The 20,626-nt window shown below is 40.6% G+C and overlaps 1 protein-coding gene across 1 annotated transcript in view; it reads right to left on the reverse strand.

Moving 5' to 3' along the window:
• The window catches only part of SERGEF (secretion regulating guanine nucleotide exchange factor), a 126,085-nt gene that overhangs the window by 41,720 nt on the left and 63,739 nt on the right, over nucleotides 1-20,626 (reverse strand). Inside the window, exon 10 of the mRNA XM_072337201.1 lies at nucleotides 8,925-8,961. Within this exon, the coding sequence (XP_072193302.1) occupies nucleotides 8,925-8,961 (37 nt within the window). The remainder of the gene's footprint in view (nucleotides 1-8,924; nucleotides 8,962-20,626) is intronic.

The following is a 20,626-nucleotide window of genomic DNA, read 5'->3' on the forward strand; positions in this document are numbered from 1 at the left end:
CATCACAGAGATAGCAAACTATCATACCACTCCTGTCACAAACTGCAGATTGTAGACTTGGATATAAGCAGAATGAATTTGCTTTGTGCCTCCTTTAATCAGTAGGTGGTGAAATGAGAAAGTATTAGGGCCAGAAAAAGCCTAAAAATAAGGTAAGTGGTAGAAAAGAAAGGGCATCAAACTCTGATTTCTTTAACTTTTTTTCCTCTTTCAGGCCAACAGAACATGTTCATGCAAACCTTAAGATTACGACCAGCAAGATGAGCCCCCGAAGAAGTGTGAACTGAGAACTACGCTTTTATCTCTAGGGACACTCACCCTCTTCCTGCCTGCTTCCTTTTTGTAGAACTGTACTGCTGGGAATGAAGGAATGCTCCAGATTAAATGGGCACGTCTAAGGGCTGCCTCCAGAACAAATCCTTTCACTACCCACCAGAACATCCTGTAACAGAGGAGACTGAAGTCATGTTCAGTGACAACAAATGAGACCGTGACAGAGCTGTCCAACAACTCATGGAAGGACACAGTGACTAGTGAGACTTTTCTCCTCCTCTCCACAAAAGAGAGGAATCAAATTGCTCATTTTCTTGCCCAAATACAAACTTTTATCTCTAGGAAAAGGACAAAATTACCCATGCAGTGAGCCTGCATCACAGAGAACAACTGAGTGCCCTAGATTTGTTATACCTGTTCAACATAAAGCATAAACATGTGAATACATATGCAACTATTTCTAAAATAATCCCATCCAGGGGGACTCAGTTACAGAAATGTCCTCAAAGTAAAGGTCACAGCTTTGATCTACTGTATTTCATCAGCAGAAACAGTACCAAACTATGAATTAGTCTTATCAAAACTAGGGGACAACTTTGAGGGTGCAAGTAAGCACCTACTATATCAGTATCACCAAAAATACACACGTTGGCAAAAGCAACAGCTACCAACTTTCTGGTTAATACAACCAAATTCAGCAGGCTACATTACAAAACTGTCCTTGCCCCTTGTGCATATGTATGCCTTTTACCAGCAGCACATCTCACAGTGATTTTCCCACATGTTCATTTAGAACTACAATGGGTTGGAAGGCCTTAAGAGATACACCTTTCATCTTATTCGGTTTAAAAAGACAACCTTGAAAATGTTCAGAACTGGAAAAACAGTACAAGAGAAACAGCTTATGGAAAAAAAAACATAAAAGGAAGTTGTAAGCTAAAGCAAATGCACCTTTCAAATCAAGTGAGCTCCTTACTCAGAACTGAAATATTATATGGATTTGTGTTGCTTGTCATCCTGCCCATTTTCTGAGATGTCTCAACTCAGCAAGAAAGCAGCTGGTGTCACTGAAAATCAAAAGCAAAGAGGAGATGACCTCTAAAAGAATATCTTCTACATCTACAGTAAAGCATCTGCTTCCTTGTTCTCTCTCTCGGTAACTCAGATTTGCCACCAAGATCATGACAGTAAAAACATTTTGAACACTATTAGCAAAATGCCTAAAGGAGGAGAAGGAGAGGCGATTAATGATGTACCTTAACAGAAAAAAAAAAAAATGTCAAGTTTTATTAAGTTAGTGTTCAGAATATCATTCACAAGGTAAAAAGAACAAGCTCATCAGGTTAAAATTTGAGTGACAGAAGTTCTTTCTCACTGAGAAAATAGAAACTGAAGTCTTCTAGCCATGCATGTCCTTCACTCATCAGAAAAAGACTGTCTTGCATTACAGAAAGTCTCATTGGCAGCAGTACACTGGGGAATAGAGAACAGCCTAATTCACTTTTACAAGGAGAGTAAGAGGAGATTTGAGAATAGCTTATGGATTTTTAAGTCACTAGTACCGAAGGTCATATAATACCAAAAAGGAGAATCTGCTATATTTTGCAAAGTTCCTCAGCAGAGTCTAGGTCTGAAAAAGCCAAAGGAAAGGTCATAAAGAACTTCAGCTGTCACTCCCGTGGCTGGTAGAAGGATTAGAAATTTCACTGCGGCAGACCATCATGTGAGCCAGCTGAAGATATTTTAGAAAAAAAGGGTTTAGAAATAGCGAATGTATCTGCTAGGCTCCCTCACACTCAGAGCAAGTGCATTTCATCAACCTGTAAGAGCAGAGTTGTACATGCAATTGTGTGTCTTTTTATCAGTTGATGCCGGAGTTTCAAATCTTCTACAGATTGCCTTAGGTTAGTGTTTTATAGCAATCTAGCAAACTAGTAGGAATCCCTACTAGTTAAGCAGTAGGGATGTAGTTAAGATGCTAAATCTGCACTAAGAGGAAGGACAAGCAAGCAAAGCTGAAACATGAACTCCTGGCATCATGCGAATGCCTTCCTAGAAAACATTCCATTTAGCAAATAAGTGCTGTAATATATGTAAGCAATGTTCAAGCCAAAAATCAATATATCACGTATCATCTTTTCAAGGTAATTAATCCATTAGATTTGTAGAGGAGAGGAGTATTTAGGCCAGAACACTTATTACGCTATGGAAAATGTCACTATCTGTACTGGGAAATCTATCAAAGAGAACTTGTCATACTATTTTTAAAATCATTAGGACTTGAGGGTGGTTTTTCTGTTGTTTTTGTTTTTTAAGTACACTGAGTGCCACCATCTTTAGCAAGTTTAAATGTATCACATAAATGCTGTATACAATACATGCAGTTTGCTCCTCAAAGACTGACAGGCACCAAGAGCTTCTGAAGTAGCAGCAGTCTCTCACTTCATTCAGCTTCTTGCTTTCTACAGTTCTGTTTGAGCTGTGCCATAAACAACTAGCACACTTGACCTGATTCCCTTTTAATTTACTTGCTTCACATAAATATATCAATCCTTCTTGTGGTTCCATAAGAAATCCTACATGTGTTGTGCTAAATGTCTCTTAAGGTCCCATTAAGCGTAGCTTTCTGTCATCACCTTCTCACTGCTCAAATAAACCCAACAACCCAAAGATAAAATAAGATACCTCCCAAAAATACTAAGTCATGGTTTAGCCTGGTCGCTCCTGAGAGACTCTTCAAAAAGTAGAGGAAAAAGCACTACAGAGATGAGTCTCAAAAGCATTTTGAATTTTAATTACTTTGTTACCTCCCTTCCATAAAGAAGCATTTGAGTGAAACAAGTTCAAAAAGAAAAGTCAAGTTGACCTAATTGTAAAAATCACCCTTTACTTTTCAGCTCTGGTTTGACTTTTCTGTCCTAATCCTTTATGAAATATTTCTCTAGAGCCAATCGGATCTAACCAAAGTGCTTTATTTTTACCCTGAAAGTTTGCTCCAGGCTCCCAAGCTTGAATGGTGGCTTTTTTTGTAGAAGAGCTGCATTATTAGTAAAACAATCGTGCTTGCCAGCTAATGCTTATGGATTTTCTCTACTACAATTTCCAGTACCTTCAAGTTCAAAGTCCTAACTCCCAAAGCAGGAAAAGAGAAAGAATCTACCCTTGTTGTGGAAAGCTGGAGGAACAATTCCCTGTCCACCTTGTTTTACAAGAGCATGCTTTGAGACATGCACTTAATCCTGTGCAATTACAGCCAGCTTTGTAAGCTGTGTCAGGGACATGTGTCCTGTCCCAGGAGCAGCTGTTTCATCACCAGCCTTGCTACGTCTCCTGTGAATTCATTCAGCAACATCTCTCAGACCTAGGTCACATATATTGGTGGGTGCACTGACAGAAAATACTCTTAGTGCTCCATAAAGGATCTGGTTAATGAGTACATGCAGTACATGCAGCAGCCTAAGCATTAAGGTCGCTGCACACACAGAACCCGGAATTATCAGTACAGCTCACTTGTGTGTGGCTCAGTACTGAAGCCTTCAACCGCTCTGCTGGCCTTGTGTTTTTACTTCAGTGAGCATCCCTCCTGCATGCTCTAGATAACTTCCTGAAGCTTGACATTAGTTCTTCCCCTTATTTCGTTATATAAATAACAAACTCTTAAATCTTTCTTCAGTGAGAAAGGTGACTTTTTGTTACTCCCATTTGCATCCTTAAGAATTAAGATAAATATGCCTTGGATATGCTGGATATATTTTTATTCTGTTTTAAAGTAATTGCTCCACTTAAAAGCCTCTGAGTGAACAAATATAATGAAATCTAATCTGCTTTCTAAATACTTATATCAATCCACTGAACCCTCTGACTGAGGAAGGATTGCATGCATCTGTTGTGTGGCTCCTTCTCTTCTGATTCTCCAACATTTTCAAAAATCAGGAGAACAACCATTCCTGTTCACCAATACCTGTAAGAAAGGCCTTCCCTCTTCCTGCTTTGATGAAATTCTTGCCTGGCATTTGTTGGTTGTTTCCAAGCTTCTCATGATAATTATCTTGTCTAACTGCTACTCATAGTTCCAGCTTGCTGGTTTTAGCTGTCACTAGAGGCTAACATTGTATGCTTACCTCTTATGGGGTTCTCGATGCAGCACAATTATCCCCATGGATGTGGCACGGTGTCTTGCAAGAAGCATAATGACAGCCATTGCACAGGAGCTTACCTCTATACAAACTGTGAGCTAGCACCAGATTGATATGTGAGGTTCAGTGAAGGCTTTTTACAACTGAGAGCTCTGTACATAGAAAAATATAATGGCTTTTTCTTTTCTGAACCTGTACCTAGTAACTACAGGAAATCATTCTGTGAGCAATATGACAAGCATTGCATTATTACCTGTTTATATGCTAAGTGCTATAAATTAAGATAGACGCATACAAACAAAGATTAATCATATTTTAAAACTGTCTCTCCGAGGGAAATCGATTCCAAGCATTATTAGTTATACGGCAGTATAAAAAAAGAAAAAAATAGATCAGATCCTGTTATGGGAGGTAATGCTAAAATACAATCAGAGGCAGCTTTTCTTCCGAAGATTTCACAACTGAAACTGACAAGACACACAGAGAAGAGAGGAAGGAAAACAAAGCTTTCTGCTGAGTCAGACAGCCCCAAATCATGGAGCACTAGGATGACAAAGCCTAGAGCAGATGGCAGCTCTCAAGCCCAGGCTTTAATTCAGACAGTGGAAGATGCAGCGCAGGCAGATCTTGTTCTAAGCTCTAGAATTTTCTTGCAGTCTGAAACCATTTTTATCTGGTGGATCTAATTAGCTTTCTCCAGCAAAGCATCCTCCCTTGCCTATAGTGAGTGGCCGTATCCACTGACTTCAGACAGTTTAGTGGATACAAAACTTATTTTAGTCTGATCCAATGTTTTTCCAAACTCTCAAGTTAGTGTATCTCCACACTTCTCTCCTTGTCACCTATGCCCACAAATTAATAAAATAGCTGGCAGCTTGGTTTACCATTAACCTTGGAAAAGAAGCTCAGGAATCAGACCCATGAGTGTAACCTTCTTTCCTACCAGAAAACAACTCATTTACCTGGACTATGAAATATGCTGTGAATAACTATCACCAAGTGAAAGATATTTGAACAGATTTCTTTGGGCAGACTGAATCTAAATGCAACAGCAGAACTGTGGTGTCAGACCTATGCTTAGGTAGGCAGAAAGCACTTGCATATAGGCAAGTGCTCAGGTTATCACAGAAGCAAGGCAGCTTTTGACAACGAATGATACCAAGGCAGTCTATATCTCAATGAGCTACTTTAACAGTCAAAGTCACATTAACAGCCAAATGACACGCAAAATTCATTCTCTCTGCCAGGGAGCAAATTTAGAAGGCTGACATATAACCACCATGAAAATGACAACAGCGATGGTTACTCAAAGTCCTGCCAGGTGCCCTTTAATAAGCAGAGAATGCAATTAGCGCAGCAGTGCAAAGAGACAGCGTGCTGCAACATGACTCCATGCTGCTCTGCCAGGAATCCTTACAATAGAGACCCTGGCTGCACTGGGATTTTTCATGCATAATAGATAAAGCAATAGAGGATCAGACTGAGGCTCCTTGCTGAACACCAGTGCCCTCCACTGTGTATGCTGCAGATTCCTCTGAATGCTATGCCAAGAAGAAAAGCAAGAGAGAATTTATGATTTTCTCTTTATGACAGCATGCTGAACACCCCTGGGATCGAATGACTACATCTGCTGCTTCAGTGTGCTGCTGTGAACATCTAAATGCTGCTGCCATCACAGCAAAGATCTGCCCAGCAGCCTCTCCCAAATGGTTTGTGCTCTATCATAGAAGCATGCCTTTCACAGACTGTTACAGTGCTTCCTCCACTGATATTCTTTACAATATTTAAGTTGGACTCATGAAACTTAACTAAAGAATGTGACCTTGTTAATAACGAGGCAGGGGCTCCAGCAGAAGAACCCTTCAGCTTCCTCATTCCAAAGCGTGGAAGCAAAGTGTGACCACTTCAGGATACCTATCGCCAACTCCCCACATTTGAGTTTGTCATTTTGATCACATCCGTTTTCCAGTCCATAACTGCTACGTTCTTCCAGCATAACAACATAAGAAACAAACATTAACAGATGATGCAGTAGCTGCTTTTAGTCTCTCTAAAGATACAACACACTTTACTCCAAGAGACCTGAAGCACTACCTGCCATTTGAGTGGCAGTATATGTTTTTTCATCAAGTTTCCTTGACAAAGAGTGCTATTCTATTAAACTTCATACTGCACTCCGAAATGATGACATGCAGCTTCAGAGGAACACGAATGCCTGTGTCAGGGTATTTACAGCAGTGTTTGCACGTGAGTCACAGATGAGAAAGAATCCTGAAATAGAACACACGCTCTGTAATACAGCAAGCATGGCTACAGAAGACAAACCTGAACCTTCTCTGAAAGGGGCTCTCATGTACCAGAAAGTTGAGAAATAGTTTTAAAAGTGTTTGAAAGTCTCCAAGCAAGAAAACAATATAACCCACAGCAAAAAGCAGAGTTCACCACGCTGAACGAGAAAACGCCAGGGAAAGTCATGCTCACCATGCTCACCCAAAAAAAAAAAAAAAAAAAAAAAAAAAAGGAGCTGATGCCATTATAATGAAGATAACAACCAAATTTTGCTCTTTCAGTAAGAGGAAGCAAGAAAAGAAAATCAAATAACTGAACCAAGTGGATGCAAACTATATAAAGTAACATGAGAAAAATCACTTGCTAGCTAAGCCCTACAAATCAGTTCATGTCTCCAGCAAGATGACTGGAGCACAGCTTCAGTGTTTGTGAAATGATCGACAAATCGAGCTGCTCTATCTTTAAAATGCTTCTGTTTAAAAGACGAGACAACAAAGTAGGCACAAACATTTGTATAAGCAACCAGAAATCTCAGCTTGAATATTCTAATATTAAAGGCGTGCATCTTGGTTTACCTTTCATATTGAATCTGAAAGTTATTTCAGTCTAAAAGTCAATCACTCGAGCATTACCAATAAAGAGAGAAACTTATTATACAGTTGTCATTAATAAACGCTGCCTGAATGATAAGTTACTATAAAACAGTACAATCAATCAGAAGTACTTAATGAAAGCTGTGTGTAAGGAGTAAAACAGATAACTGCTTTGAACAAAGAGTGACATGCAATGGAGAAATCCTACCATAAAATGTTCTAAAAAGTCAACACTTTAAAAGCATGTACAAAAGTTCAATTCAAAAATAAAATGTATGATAGTACTTCAGTTCAAAAAAAAGTAATATATTTCTGTTGTACTTGGAATAAAAATGACTAGCTTCTAAGACTGATGATTTTCCCATTGAATTCAATGGAAGTAAGGCAAAGCTTTATAAGGTGATAAACACATATGATTACGTGTTTAGAGACCCTACTTTAGCATACCTGACTTCAACAGTTTCTCTCATCTATCCATTTTTTTCCCCAGAGATTTCAGCCTAAAAGTTAGAAAGCTTAAAAGGACATAAGGAGAAAGAAGGTTGCCCAAACTCAGTGCTTGGCTTTCACACACACTGGAGGAATCTGCAAGCAGTACACTTCACTTCATCAGTTCAGCAAGAAACACAATGTGACTTTTCAGATTGCTCTTCATTTGACATTCAGAAGCACCAGCTTGACAATTAATAAATGCAAGTGACACTGAACAGGCAGGGAGACAGAGGAAAAAAACTTCTCTTTAAGCCAGTCATATAAATTAAGTAAAACTTTAAGAAGTTCGATGTAGGGTTTAATTTTAGAGATACAACTAGAAAATCATTTATACAGAAAAACCCTTCAGAGTCCACTTAATGAAGCTGATAATAACCAAGCCAAAACAAATACCTTAAAAATCAGGATATGAAATGCACTTTTTCTACCAAATAGCTGCTTTCTGCAGACCTGTCATATTGCACTCAAGAAAATCAAGGATATTCTTCATTAAACATCTTAATGCATCAGTCATGGCAATCAGCAATGTCTATGTGGACGCTGACAAACTGAGAAGATTTCATTTTCAGCTCTGAAGCATTCCTCTGTCTCTCTCACACTGTTAACCAGGATGGTTATGCTGACCTTTATTACATATCTGAAAATCCACAGTTAAAAACTCTTTTTACATGTAAATATAAGCAATAGCAATCTTGAACCGAGCTTCAGTTATCAACTCATCACACAAAAGCAAGAATCTGACTATTACTGGAATTAGCGTACAAAACTCAGTTCTTCCAGTAACGTTAGCTTCCCAATAGTTTTATCGCTGTCACAACAGCAGCATTATACTACAGTGCACTAAAGAACCGACCTAATGTTGACCAACTTACAAGAACTCAGTATTTTTTTAACTGAAGATTCCCCTGTTAAACAGATACTTTTGACAAGCTTCAAGCTCAGACATTACCTGAAAAGCACCAGTAAGGCTACAGATTTCTCCTCCTCCTTTCTCCACACCTATACATCGCTTTCCTTCCCCCAGCTGGTTTGCACAATGTCCTTACTCACTCAATGTTTGATGTGCACATTCTTCTTTCATCTCATGCTACTTATAAATGAACAAAAGGTGACAGAATTGATACAAAATCAAGCTACTTACCAACTACTGCCAGATTATGCTCAGAGCCACATGCAATCTGAAAAAGAAATATGAATGTAAGATTCTGCTTACCAGTACGAAGACAACCACAATTATGACAGGAAATTAAAAATTAACCTGAAACAAACAACTACTGTTTGTAGGATGTAAAATCAAGGTTGAAGTGCAATCAGTTTTAAAGGAAATCTCATTACATGCTCTGCTTGAGGGCTCAGGGACAGGTAGCATGTTTGTTTTTCTAGTAAAAAAACCTTCATTTTCAAGACCGAGTCACATTTCAATCTTTGAGAGCTAAGCTGGACATAATCCTGCAGAAGCATCATATCCTTGACAACATCCATTGGAATCAACAAGGCTATCAGAGGGATGGCAGGAACACAGATTAAGCCTTAGTAAGATGGGAGGCATGCAGAGGCAGCTGGGAATCAAATGGGCAATGAAGAGCTCCATTTCTGTCATCCTCACTGTTTTTCAGATGATTCCTGTACAACTGCACAGAGCACATAGGTTCATTGTGGTAAACAGTGAAGACAACAGTGAAATGCTGCGAAGACATCAGATGTTTAAGCTGCTTTAGCACACATCCTGCAGTATTGCTTGCAGTTCTTTCCCTCAGATCCATCACAAATGATGGTAACACAAACACCTAGGGCAGCTGCTGCCCTGCTGCAGGGGTTCTCTCTCCCACCAGGTTCTTTTGCAGTGCCACTGCTGACACAGATGTCTGACATAACACTGACATCACCTTACACAAGGTTACTCTGCAAAGCACCCTCAAGCTTTTTCTTTAAATCTAGATACAATTCATTGCCTTGCATGTAGCTGCCAATCACATGTTAGCAAGCTGGAGGAAAAAAAGTACATTCCATTCCTTGAAAGTAGATTTGCAGTAATAGAAATACAAAATAGAAGTATATATTAAGTTATAGAGTTCTTGTCATCTGAATTATATATTGTTTTACACATGCGTAACTTTATAGCTTGTACTACCAGTGAAACTACGGTGATCACCTTCATGTCTGAATAACACAAACCCATACGAGTACCCATAGAAGTTCACCAAACTTGTACTCAGCTCCTTGTTCTTGAGTGCCAGCTGGAAAAACAGCCAAAGCTGGCACACAGATTGGCTCAAGTGATCATGTAACAAATGAATGCTGCAGCCACTACTATGCACCTTCACCACAGCTGTGATGCACCGGTCAGTGCCAGCTAAGTGCAGCATACAGGGAAGGTAAACCAGACTCCTTAGGCTGGAGATGCTGAGCTAAGAAATCAAATCACTAGGGAAGACAGAGCTGTAAGTGTAACACAGGCCCGTGATGGCCCCATCTTCAGATAAATCAAGAAAAGGCAGCAGAAAAAGCAGTGTCTTTTCAATCTTGAGCAGGGCAGCATAAAGCCATCTGCCCTGCAATACTGAGGCCGGCAGAGCCCTAAGCCCTGGCTGAAAAACACACCACTCCTCACCATGTTCCGCAGCACTGCCCTCCCTGCTGCTTTCCTCTCCAGGCTGATGCCATGGAAACACAGATGATGGCTTCCCAGCAAAGAGCAAATCCTGCTCACAGAATCACAGAATTGTAGGGGTTGGAAGGGACCTCTAGAGATCATCGAGTCCAACCCCCCTGCCAAAGCAGGCTCCCTACACCACGTCACACAGGTAGGTGTCCAGGCGGGTCTTGAATATCTCCAGAGGAGACTCCACCACCTCCCTGGGCAGCCTGTTCCATTGCTCCGTCACCCTCACCATAAAGAAGTTCTTGCGCACATTCGTGCGGAACTTCCTATGCTGAAGTTTCAGCCCATTACCCCTAGTCCTGTCCCCACACACTACTGAAAAGAGACCAGCCTCGCCACTATGGCTCCCACACCTCAGGTATTTATAAACCTGGATCAACCTTCACCCAGAGCTGAAATGTGAGGATTCTGAAGCTGCTACTAGTTACGTAAACTATCAGTTCTCACCGAGTTGCAAATAATCCCTCCTCAGCTAAACTCCTCAGGAAATGAGATGAACACAAGCACCAATCCACAAAACTTTGGGACAAAAGAGGTGCTGAGGTTGGCTCTAGCTTACTGCCAGCGTCCCCTTCAGAAACACTGCATTTCAATGTGGAACAAGGCAGAACTGCAGGCTGCTGAAGGCAGTGCCCTGCTTCACCTCTGTACCCAGAGCTGGGGCAGTGGGGACCGCATGCAGCAGCACCATGTCCCAGAAAGGAGCTCACTGCAATCCACAAAGAGCACATCCACTTTATGGCAGAACATCACCAGCAGACAACACAGACCAATGCCATAGAGACTACACAACCAAAGGACACTGCAGTCAGCTCTGGATAGCAGCAGCCACACTGCTCACTACAGCTGGTGTGCTTCTGGCTCCAGCCTCAGAGAGCATTCCATGGAGGTGAACCAAGGCTGCTGTTACTTACTGAGCGGTGCTACCTTGCAGATTTTTTTTATCATAATAATAGGCTTTAAAATGTGACACCTTTTCTTCATGACCACCCACAACAGTCAGCCAAGAACAATCTGCTGGTACAGATGCAGAGCAGCCAGAGAACAGCACTGCCGAGTTGATGTCTTACGCTTGTATCAGATGTAATAAGCTCTGCAGTCAGCACAGGTCACTAAGAGAAGCCTGGTATTTATTGCAGCAACAGTGATTTTCTGGCTACTTCTTTTTTGTCCCCACCCCCAGTGTGCTGCAGAGAAATTAAATTCCAGCAGACATCTGCGTGCTCCCAGCGGACAGATAAATACGTTCAAGGATACTTACAAACACACCATTGCCTTCTAATTGGACTATACTTTTACATTCTGTTTTAATTGAAAAAATCACTAATCTTACAGCCAAATTGGATAGACTGCTAGCGAGTGAAACATTCCAGCAGCCTAAGGAACATGCACAACCCCTCAGCCCAGGAGCAACCCATACTAAGATCTCTCCTCTGGGGAGAGAAAAATTGAGAGAAGTTGTACAAGGATACTGTGATCTCTGTATAAACCATCTCAAAGCAATTCACAAATGCCTGTGAGGCAGGCAAAGAATGCTTGGGGACCACTTCACCCAGAACCCTTCCTCATAATCTATGTCCCTTCAACTACACATAAATCGTGTGTTTCTTCCCCTGTGTTGTATGTTAGCAAGCTATTTTCTACCTAGCAATAGATGTAGTTGAGATGCGTCCATCCATACAGATCATCAAATGTCACGAGGAGCAACCAAGGGCCCAGTATTTTATTGTCTTAAAAAGTCAGACCTTCAGCTGCCTGAGCAGCAAGCAGAGACCTTGTAACAGTGACTTCTAACCCTGGGCAAAACACCAGCATCTTTCTGTAGCCTTTTCTAAGTACTAGAGCAAAACACAGTATTAAAGTTAAGAAAGTTTAAAGTATTAAAGTTAAGTTCAGACTGGCACTTTGAGCACAAGGCTGTTGTGTTCTTCTGTCTGTATGCCCAAACTCAGACTGAGGATCCACTGTGCCACCCTCATCAGGACAGGATCAAGCTGGAAGTGCAGGCAAAGCTGCCTCGTGCTGCAGCCAAGGGGAAGGAACAGGACAGCAGGACAGGGGCTGAAAGGAAGGGAAAGGGAGCTGAGCTCCCAGAGGGGACTGAAGAGTGAAAATACACAGGAATCAGCATCAGGATACATATCTCAAACAACAAGAGCATCTCAACGCTGCTTTTGGTTCAGTGCCCTAACAGTGCAGGTTAATTCCTTACAGGGTAATTATTTCCTAGAATATTCAAAGATACGGAGGCCTCCATCACTTCTCCAAGGGAAGACCAAGACATACAAACTCAGTTTCTAAGGCAGAATGAAGATATGATGTCTAAGAAGCTGCATTCAGATTTTAGCCACTATCATTTCCAGCTTGTAACTGCACAAAACCCAAGAGAGAGAAGGGAGCAGGGGAAGGAAGCCATTAGGAAGGTGTGTACTGAAATACCTTTACCCAGGAGTGCTGTATAAGCCTTCAGCATGGCATCCCATGCCTTGTGATAAATTACACTGCAAAGAAATTGTCAGGTCCAGAAGGTGGCTAATTCTACTCCTCTTGGGATGATAAGTCCCAAGGGAAGGAGATGAGGTGACTGAGAGCCTGCAGCCCAACACTTACGTAACACAGAGAGATCTTTCCCTCAACACTGTTCTTCCATGCCCTTGATTAACGGATTGTAACAATAATTTGTACACTGCCTAGTTATATTGATGTGCAGAATTCTACTGAAGGAAGAAAAAAAAAAAAAAAAAAAAAAAAAAAGCAAATTAGCCAAACTGTCCTGCTTGCAATGATCCTTCAATCCTTCACTAGGAACTCTCTGTTCCTCTTCTGGATCATTTGACTCCTGATTGATAAAAGCAGCTCTCTAACCTCCTCACAATCCTTGGCGAGTGCAAGACTAAGCGCAGTATAATATAGCACATTAGCAGCAAACCAGTATGACCTCGCCTAGATCAGCACACCAAACTTGCTCTTGGCTGTATCGGTTGAAAATATCCTACAGCTCAATGTCTTAGAGCTCACTTGACATTTTCCATCCCTCTTATCATCTATTTAGGATGATTTTCTTTGTTGCTGTTTCATTATAATTACACTAAAATTTATTTTATATATACTGTCCATTATTTATCTATTATAAAATCCCATAACAGCAAGAAAATTCACAATTTAAACCATGCACAGAGGCCCAAAAGAAACCTTCCTTCTCCCAGACAAATCTGACCTCCGGTTCTTCTGCCACAGGAGGATCAAGATACTAGCAGGTTGCTGTAAGCCTTCAAAATAAAGATTTAAAACTCTTCAGAGCTGCTAAACCTATGGTTTATGTCTTCTCTGGCTGAAACTAATTCCAAACCTGCCTTCACTTGTGCTCAAGACGCAAAACGAAAAGTGCAGCATTTTTATTGCTTCTCCAACCACTGTTCCAGAGTCTCACCTCAGTTTGGTCAATATCCTGCCCTTCCAAGCATCTCATAGCCTCCAAAAAGCCAGCTGACCAACCCCAAGATCTTGTCTTCGCATCCTCCATGCCTTAAATCACACAGATTTAAATCTCTGCACACACACTTTCTCTCTGACATAAACCAGACATGACAAACTTTTATGCTATGCACTCATTCACTGAGCCCCATAAATCCATGAGCAGGTTCTTGGGGGTAACAGGGCCCAAGTGCGCTTCTCTGATTCACTTGGTGCAGCCTGGACCTCATATGCTTGTAGGAGATTGAAATACTTACAATTTCAAAAGGAAAAAAAAAGAAAAAAAAAAGTTCCTTAGGTAGGGTGTCCCACATAAACCTATCGTTACAGAGATCAAATACAGGGAATGAAACTAAAAGGAACAAAGGTAAACTTCAATTGTTAAAACATTTCCACTGAATCTTCACATCTCACCATCCCCAGGATGTACCCACAGGATCTACTTGTGAGGCAAGCATGCTCACACTGAGAAAATGATTTATGTATTGCTTATTTAAATTGAGGAGGGATGGATTGAGATGTCAAGGCAAAGCAAAACCCATGTCCACCACCAAAAAAGAAATCACCATCAGATGACAGTAGGATAATAAAAAAGCTGCTGAGATCCCAGTAGCAATGCCCAGTGGGATTAGATTTGAGCACAATGGCAGAAACGTAGCCAAGAGAAGTGTGATAAAAATCTTTACAAGTCAGTAAGGTCAGCTGGCTCTTCTCCAATGTCTGAAGATTTTTTTAATTAGCTCTTATATCTTCCTTCTCACAATTCCCTCCCATTCTTGGTGCTGGCACAGGCTGCCCAGAGAAACTGTGGATGCCCTATATGTGGGGGTATCCAAGGCCAGGCTTGATGAGGACCTGGGCAGCCTGAGCTGGTGGGCAGCAGGGAATTGGAACTAGACGATCTTTAAGGTCCCTTCCAGCCTAACCCATCCTATGATTCTATGACTGAGGCTCAGAAAGCATTACTGCCTTTCATCCCTGGAAAACCAGGCTGTCTCACCTCTATACCTCTCAGCCTCTCTTAAGCTTCCTTACGTCCATCAAAATTTTCCCTTCATAGCAATCAAGACTTGAGCCACAAGTGAATTTTTGCTCATCCTTCCACTGCTTATAAAAGGAAATGAGTTGTGGTCATTTAATCCCTCTTTGTTTCCCATCCCATGACCCCATTCAGTCTTCATTATTTTGTGAAAATTAAAAATATCACTTCAGACTGATAAAGGAATTGCCAAGCACATCACACCTGACTGTTACTGTGTACACATTCCCACACCTCTGTGCAGTGCAAAACCCCACAAGGCCAAGATCTTCACTCATGCAGATATCTCTATGCACATCCAAATAGAGCTAGTGGAATAGAGTCTTCAGCAGATGTGCAGTTTTACACAAGGGAACTCCATCACCATTTTCCTCAGAATGATTTTTAGATTGTTTCATTCACACAATTGCTTCCTAGCTCCTTACAGTCCCAGTGCCCCTCTCTCATAGCCTAAATGAAACACAAAGAACAGTTCCTTACAGTGCGTTTGATGCTCGCTTTGGAGATTACTAGTTTACTGAGTTCACAAACATCTCACAGAAGAAACAAGAGAAGTTCTACTAAACAACAACTACAGGCAAACACTGTCCAAATCCGTATCATACAACTTCCCATATGCTCAGAATACAAGGCACAATGGTAAGTACTATTTGATGACAAAATATCTAATTTTACTTCAACAACTACTTCCAATGTGCTTTTGTGGATGTATGGCTGCAGTTGGAAGCTTCTGGAAACAATCACAGCTCCACATTTCATGGTCCACCATTTTTAATCCATCCAGAGTATTTTCTGGAATATGTCAGTGAAGCTGCTGAGAATCACCAAGAAATCCACTGCACAAATTGTGGGAACTCTGCTCCTCCTCAGCCATAGCGACACTCACTACTATTCTTCTACATTAAAAAAAAAAATGCAGAGACTTTGGCACACACAGCCTGCAAACAGCAAGGAGTCCTGCATTCTCATAGAACTAAAAGGAAAATAAAAAATAAAAATAAAAGAAATAAAAAAACCTTTTCCTGAAGTTCATACCTTCAAACAATTCACTTTGAGCGTTTTATTTGAGTGTTCAGAACAAACAGACGCAGTCCCTTAAAAGATCCCCTTACTGGAGATCAGTATTGCTATTGATGGGGTCACACATCCTAAGCCAGCAGCTGCCTCCTGGCCAGCCCTGCCACACCACAAAGCCTGGAAAGAAGAGGCCCCACCAACGTGAGGTGAGGCTGAGTGGATTTGCCACCTTCCTTTTTCTAGTGTGTGTTTTCCTCAAACCTCCTTACAGTATTTGCTTCTCTTATATTATTTTCACATACAATATTCTTCCTTAAAAACTGCATCCTGAACACCAGGCAGCACTAAAGTATTAACATGAGAATATTATCAACAAGAAGGAATGCTACTCTCGTTTTAAAGCTTTTTTGCTTCTTCCAGCAGTAAGTCCAAATTTATTAAAGCACCGTCAACATCTTGGTTCTTCACCACACATTAGGATATGGGAGAAATTGTTAAATAGTTAAGGAAGCTCTCAAGCAGAACCAGACAGTCCTCCCATCTTGCTGCCTGTTCTACTGACCTCAGTGAGCACTACTTCTTGCACAAACTGCCTCTGCACAAACATACTCTCACCAAGGAGATTAAAAAACTATTTAATCTCCAAAGCAACCAACATTCTTTGAAAGAAGTGAGCAGGCTAGTTAGTACAGAACCACTACTGTGTAACACCATTTGAAGTTTGCATCACTGGACCCAGCACTTTTGGGAAATAAATTATCCAGTACATTATCCATCAGCTGCTCAGGAACGCAAAACTTTGCCTCACTTCCAGCACTACTTTCACTCTCTCTCTCACACCCACAGTTGCAAATGTAATCATCAAATTGTAGATAAAAAAATAAACTAAAAAAAAAAAAAACAGCACAATAAGATCTCCTCTTAAAATATAACAAACAAAGGGGAAAAGTTCTCCATATACCAACTAACTGATCACAGAGAGAATTTTCTTGGTTCATTTATTTTCCAGCAGAGCTACAGGCATGCAGCTCCCACAAGGCTTTACTTTGTACTGACACATCAAGCCATGAATTTTGCTGACTGTCCGCTCCTTTACCTCTCCACACAAACGGTGCTGATGCCTTCAGGGTGTCACGTAACTCTGTCTACTTCTGACTATTGATTCTCTGTTTCTGCAGCTCTTTGTAGCAGTACTGTTCCCTGAAGCAAACTTACTGGAAATAAATATAAACTTGCTAAGACCACAAATCAAAGATGAATAGAAAACCTCTTGTAGATAAACAAGTTTAGAAAGACTCAAAGAGATGAGAGAGGAAATGAGGTGGGAAACAAAACAAACAAAGTCTGAAGTGATTCTACAGAGCTGATCAAAAGGCATTTTTATTAAGAAGTTGAATTGTCATTAAGCTTTCAAAGTTTCAACATTGAATGTTTTTCCTAAGACTACAGCCAGAACATGCTGTCAGAAAGTCTTATGCCAGCATGAGAAAAATAGGTGTACTAAAGGAAATAGTAAAATTAAAAATAACCCACAGACCCATGCTGCTGCTCCACTAGAGTAAGGTCAGAACACATCCTGGGCTGGAACACACACTGCAGCTGGCCAGCATCAGTTAGGCTGAGGAGCCCACCAAAAGAACATTCAGGAGAGCTACTCATCTGCCTCAGCAGATTGGTTAGTCTCCAAGACCACACATTCCCTCCACAGTTCAATTTGACTTAGCAGCTGCCAAACTGTAAGACGTTTCCATTTACGCTGCCTCTTTCCCACATGTTATCCACTGCTCTTCCCCTTCTTTCATTCTACTCTGCCTTTGATACACAATCCTTTCACTCAGGTACTAGCGCTTTGGTTTCAAGTAACCTTTACTTCTCTTGCTTTACTAAAAGAGTGAAAGCAGCAGCCTGCTCAGCTTCAAAGTTTGCTAGATGATCCAAGTGCTCCAGGAGCACAGTACGCTTAGAGAAGTGTCTCATATCACAGGCTGAAGGATGTGCTGGCTGGTCAGTTAGTTGGAAACTCCCAGGAGAATTACCTACTATCACTGTGGATCACTCACCAGAGTGGTCTGATGTAAAACAGCAACCCAGAAAGCAAGAAATTGAATTCATTCAGAGGGGAAGATGATGGGGCTCTCTTTCCATGTAGACCAGCCACATTTCATGGTTTCATTTAGATATTATCAGTAAAAAAGGAATGGATGCTCTCAAAAAAGAAAACCCAAATGTCTTGGTTTAATAGCATTTGAAACATGTATAAAGATCCCCAATATTGCTGAAGGTCAAGTTGTTTACTCCTTGAAACAGAGGAAACTGATATTTCAAAATCATGCCTTAAACAAAATCCCAGCTAGGAGCAGCACAGATTACTGGCTGAATTGATTCCAAAAAGATTCTTCTTAATTTCAGGAAGACTTAATTTCATTGCACTACAGTTGTTATCTAGCACCCTAATTGTGATGCGCCTGTTCTGTTTTCACGCTACAAGGACTAAAGAGATTCTGAAGGCTCCACAATACTATGACAGACTCAGTCAGTGCTATTCCTACATGTAAGGCTAGGCAGCAGTAGACAGTTGCTTTTAACCAGTTTTGGATCATCCAAGAAAAGTAGTAGTTGCAATTCGCTAACAAAGAATGAATTGCTTACCACTTTCTGAGGATCAGGGCTCACTCCAAAGGAGTAAACACCAAGACAAGAGATACTGGAATGCAAGAAATGAGGGAATGAATGCATCATTACATACACAGCCATGCTATTTAAAAAAAATTAAATTAAATTTAAAAAAAAAAAAACAACGATTTTTTCATAACAAGAAAAAGACAACTGATCTGCTTCTCCCACAAGTCACTAAAGTTCTTACTGAAATGATCATTAACTGAAAATCTACCATAATATCACGAAGACAACAAATGAAGGAAAGACAATTGGTTGTGCATCTAGAAGAGGCATGCTTTTTTATACTGGATATTTTGCTTTAGGTATTTCATGCTGTTTAATAAATAAATATAAATAAAGTTTTAAGCACCCACAGAACAACTTTCCATGTGTTTGAATGCCCACTATACACACAAACCCTCCTTTCTCCGTCTTCATCTTATCACTCACTCATGCTTACCTTATAAGAACAGTCCATCATACCTATTCTTCCTTTAATTATTTATTAATAGAAATCAAGATAATCTATGAAATCCTGATCAAAATTTCATACTATCAAACTGTTTAGCCAAACACTGATCAGAAATTTAAGTATTTGACACTCACATGTTTATCAAACTTGCATCTCATAAAAAATATGTATTACATTAGTTTAACCAAATATATTTTCCATTGCCGAACACTTGCCATAAGCAACTATACTGTTATCCTTAACCCTTATTGATATCAGCCATGCCATTGTTTTGGCTAAGGAAAATATCACGCTAGCAGTCCTATAGTTGATTGTTCAACCTTTTCAAATATTAGCAGGGCACTGTCTTTCAGTCAGTCTTCTGAAACTTCCCTGATGTTCTAGAAAAAAAAGAATACCATCCTGAACAACTTAAGAGAGCACTTGGGCCAACTCCTAAAAGAAATCTGACATGGAAATGTTTCATTATTAATGATTTCAAAACTCTACCTCTAGAGGCTCAGGAAATGCTGGTATGGGGAAAGGCATCTCATCACAGTATTACATGCCTGCCTGCTCCCCAGATGCAAAATACGAATCACTTGTAATGTAAAACTCATCTCATCAGGGTTTGATGTTTTGCCCATGGACACATTTAAGATGTTTTGTTACTGACAGTTGTGATTTACCCCAGCAGGTGGCTGAGCACCACACAGCTGTTCACTCACTCCATTCCCAGCAGGATGGGAGAGAGAATCAGGGAAAAAAAATAGTAGAACTCGTGGGTTGAGATAAAACTATTTACTAAAATAGAGAAAAGGATAAAAGTTATGACTGTGTATGTATATAGCAAGTGATGCACAAGCAATTGCACACTATCCCCCAGCCAAAGCCCACCTAGTCTTTCGCACAGCAGAAGAAAGTGAGCTGAACTCCCACCCCCTTCAAAACTCCTTCCACTTTATGTTCTATGGTAAGGAATATCCCTTCAGACAGTTTAAGTCAGCTGTCCTGATTCTTTCCCTCTCAGCTCCTTGTATCTCTTGCTGAGAATGGCCTCAGCCCTGTACAATACTGCTTAGTAGCAACTATAAGCATCAGCATATAATCAACATTATTTTCTCCTAGAACCAAAATATAGCATTGAAACAGACACTGTGAAGAAAACAGTCCCATCCCAAATGAAACTAAGGCAACACTGTTTAGTCTTCCATAGCTGCCTCTGAGAGCAACCTCATACAGAACAGAACAGCTCTTTTCCTGTCCCTGGTAGGTGGGGCTGGTCATCCTACGGTGCTGTGGTTCACAACAGGCTGCTGCTGGTGCCTCCCTTTCAGGGAGTGGAGAGGCCTACCTCCCCATAAAGATACAAGACCTCTTACTTTAATCTTTTTAATGACTGAGGAACAGGTAGTGCAGTTTTTGATAAAAAAATGCCCCTTCTGCTCCTACAAGCCTACTCAGTTCCTCCTAAACAAACTGTAACCACACTGACATTCCAAGCATGCAACTTCTTAAACAAGTTTTTGTACTGAAACATTC

Source organism: Excalfactoria chinensis, chromosome 5 (genome assembly GCF_039878825.1).
Source record: "Excalfactoria chinensis isolate bCotChi1 chromosome 5, bCotChi1.hap2, whole genome shotgun sequence".
In the NCBI taxonomy this organism is placed as follows: domain Eukaryota; kingdom Metazoa; phylum Chordata; class Aves; order Galliformes; family Phasianidae; genus Excalfactoria; species Excalfactoria chinensis.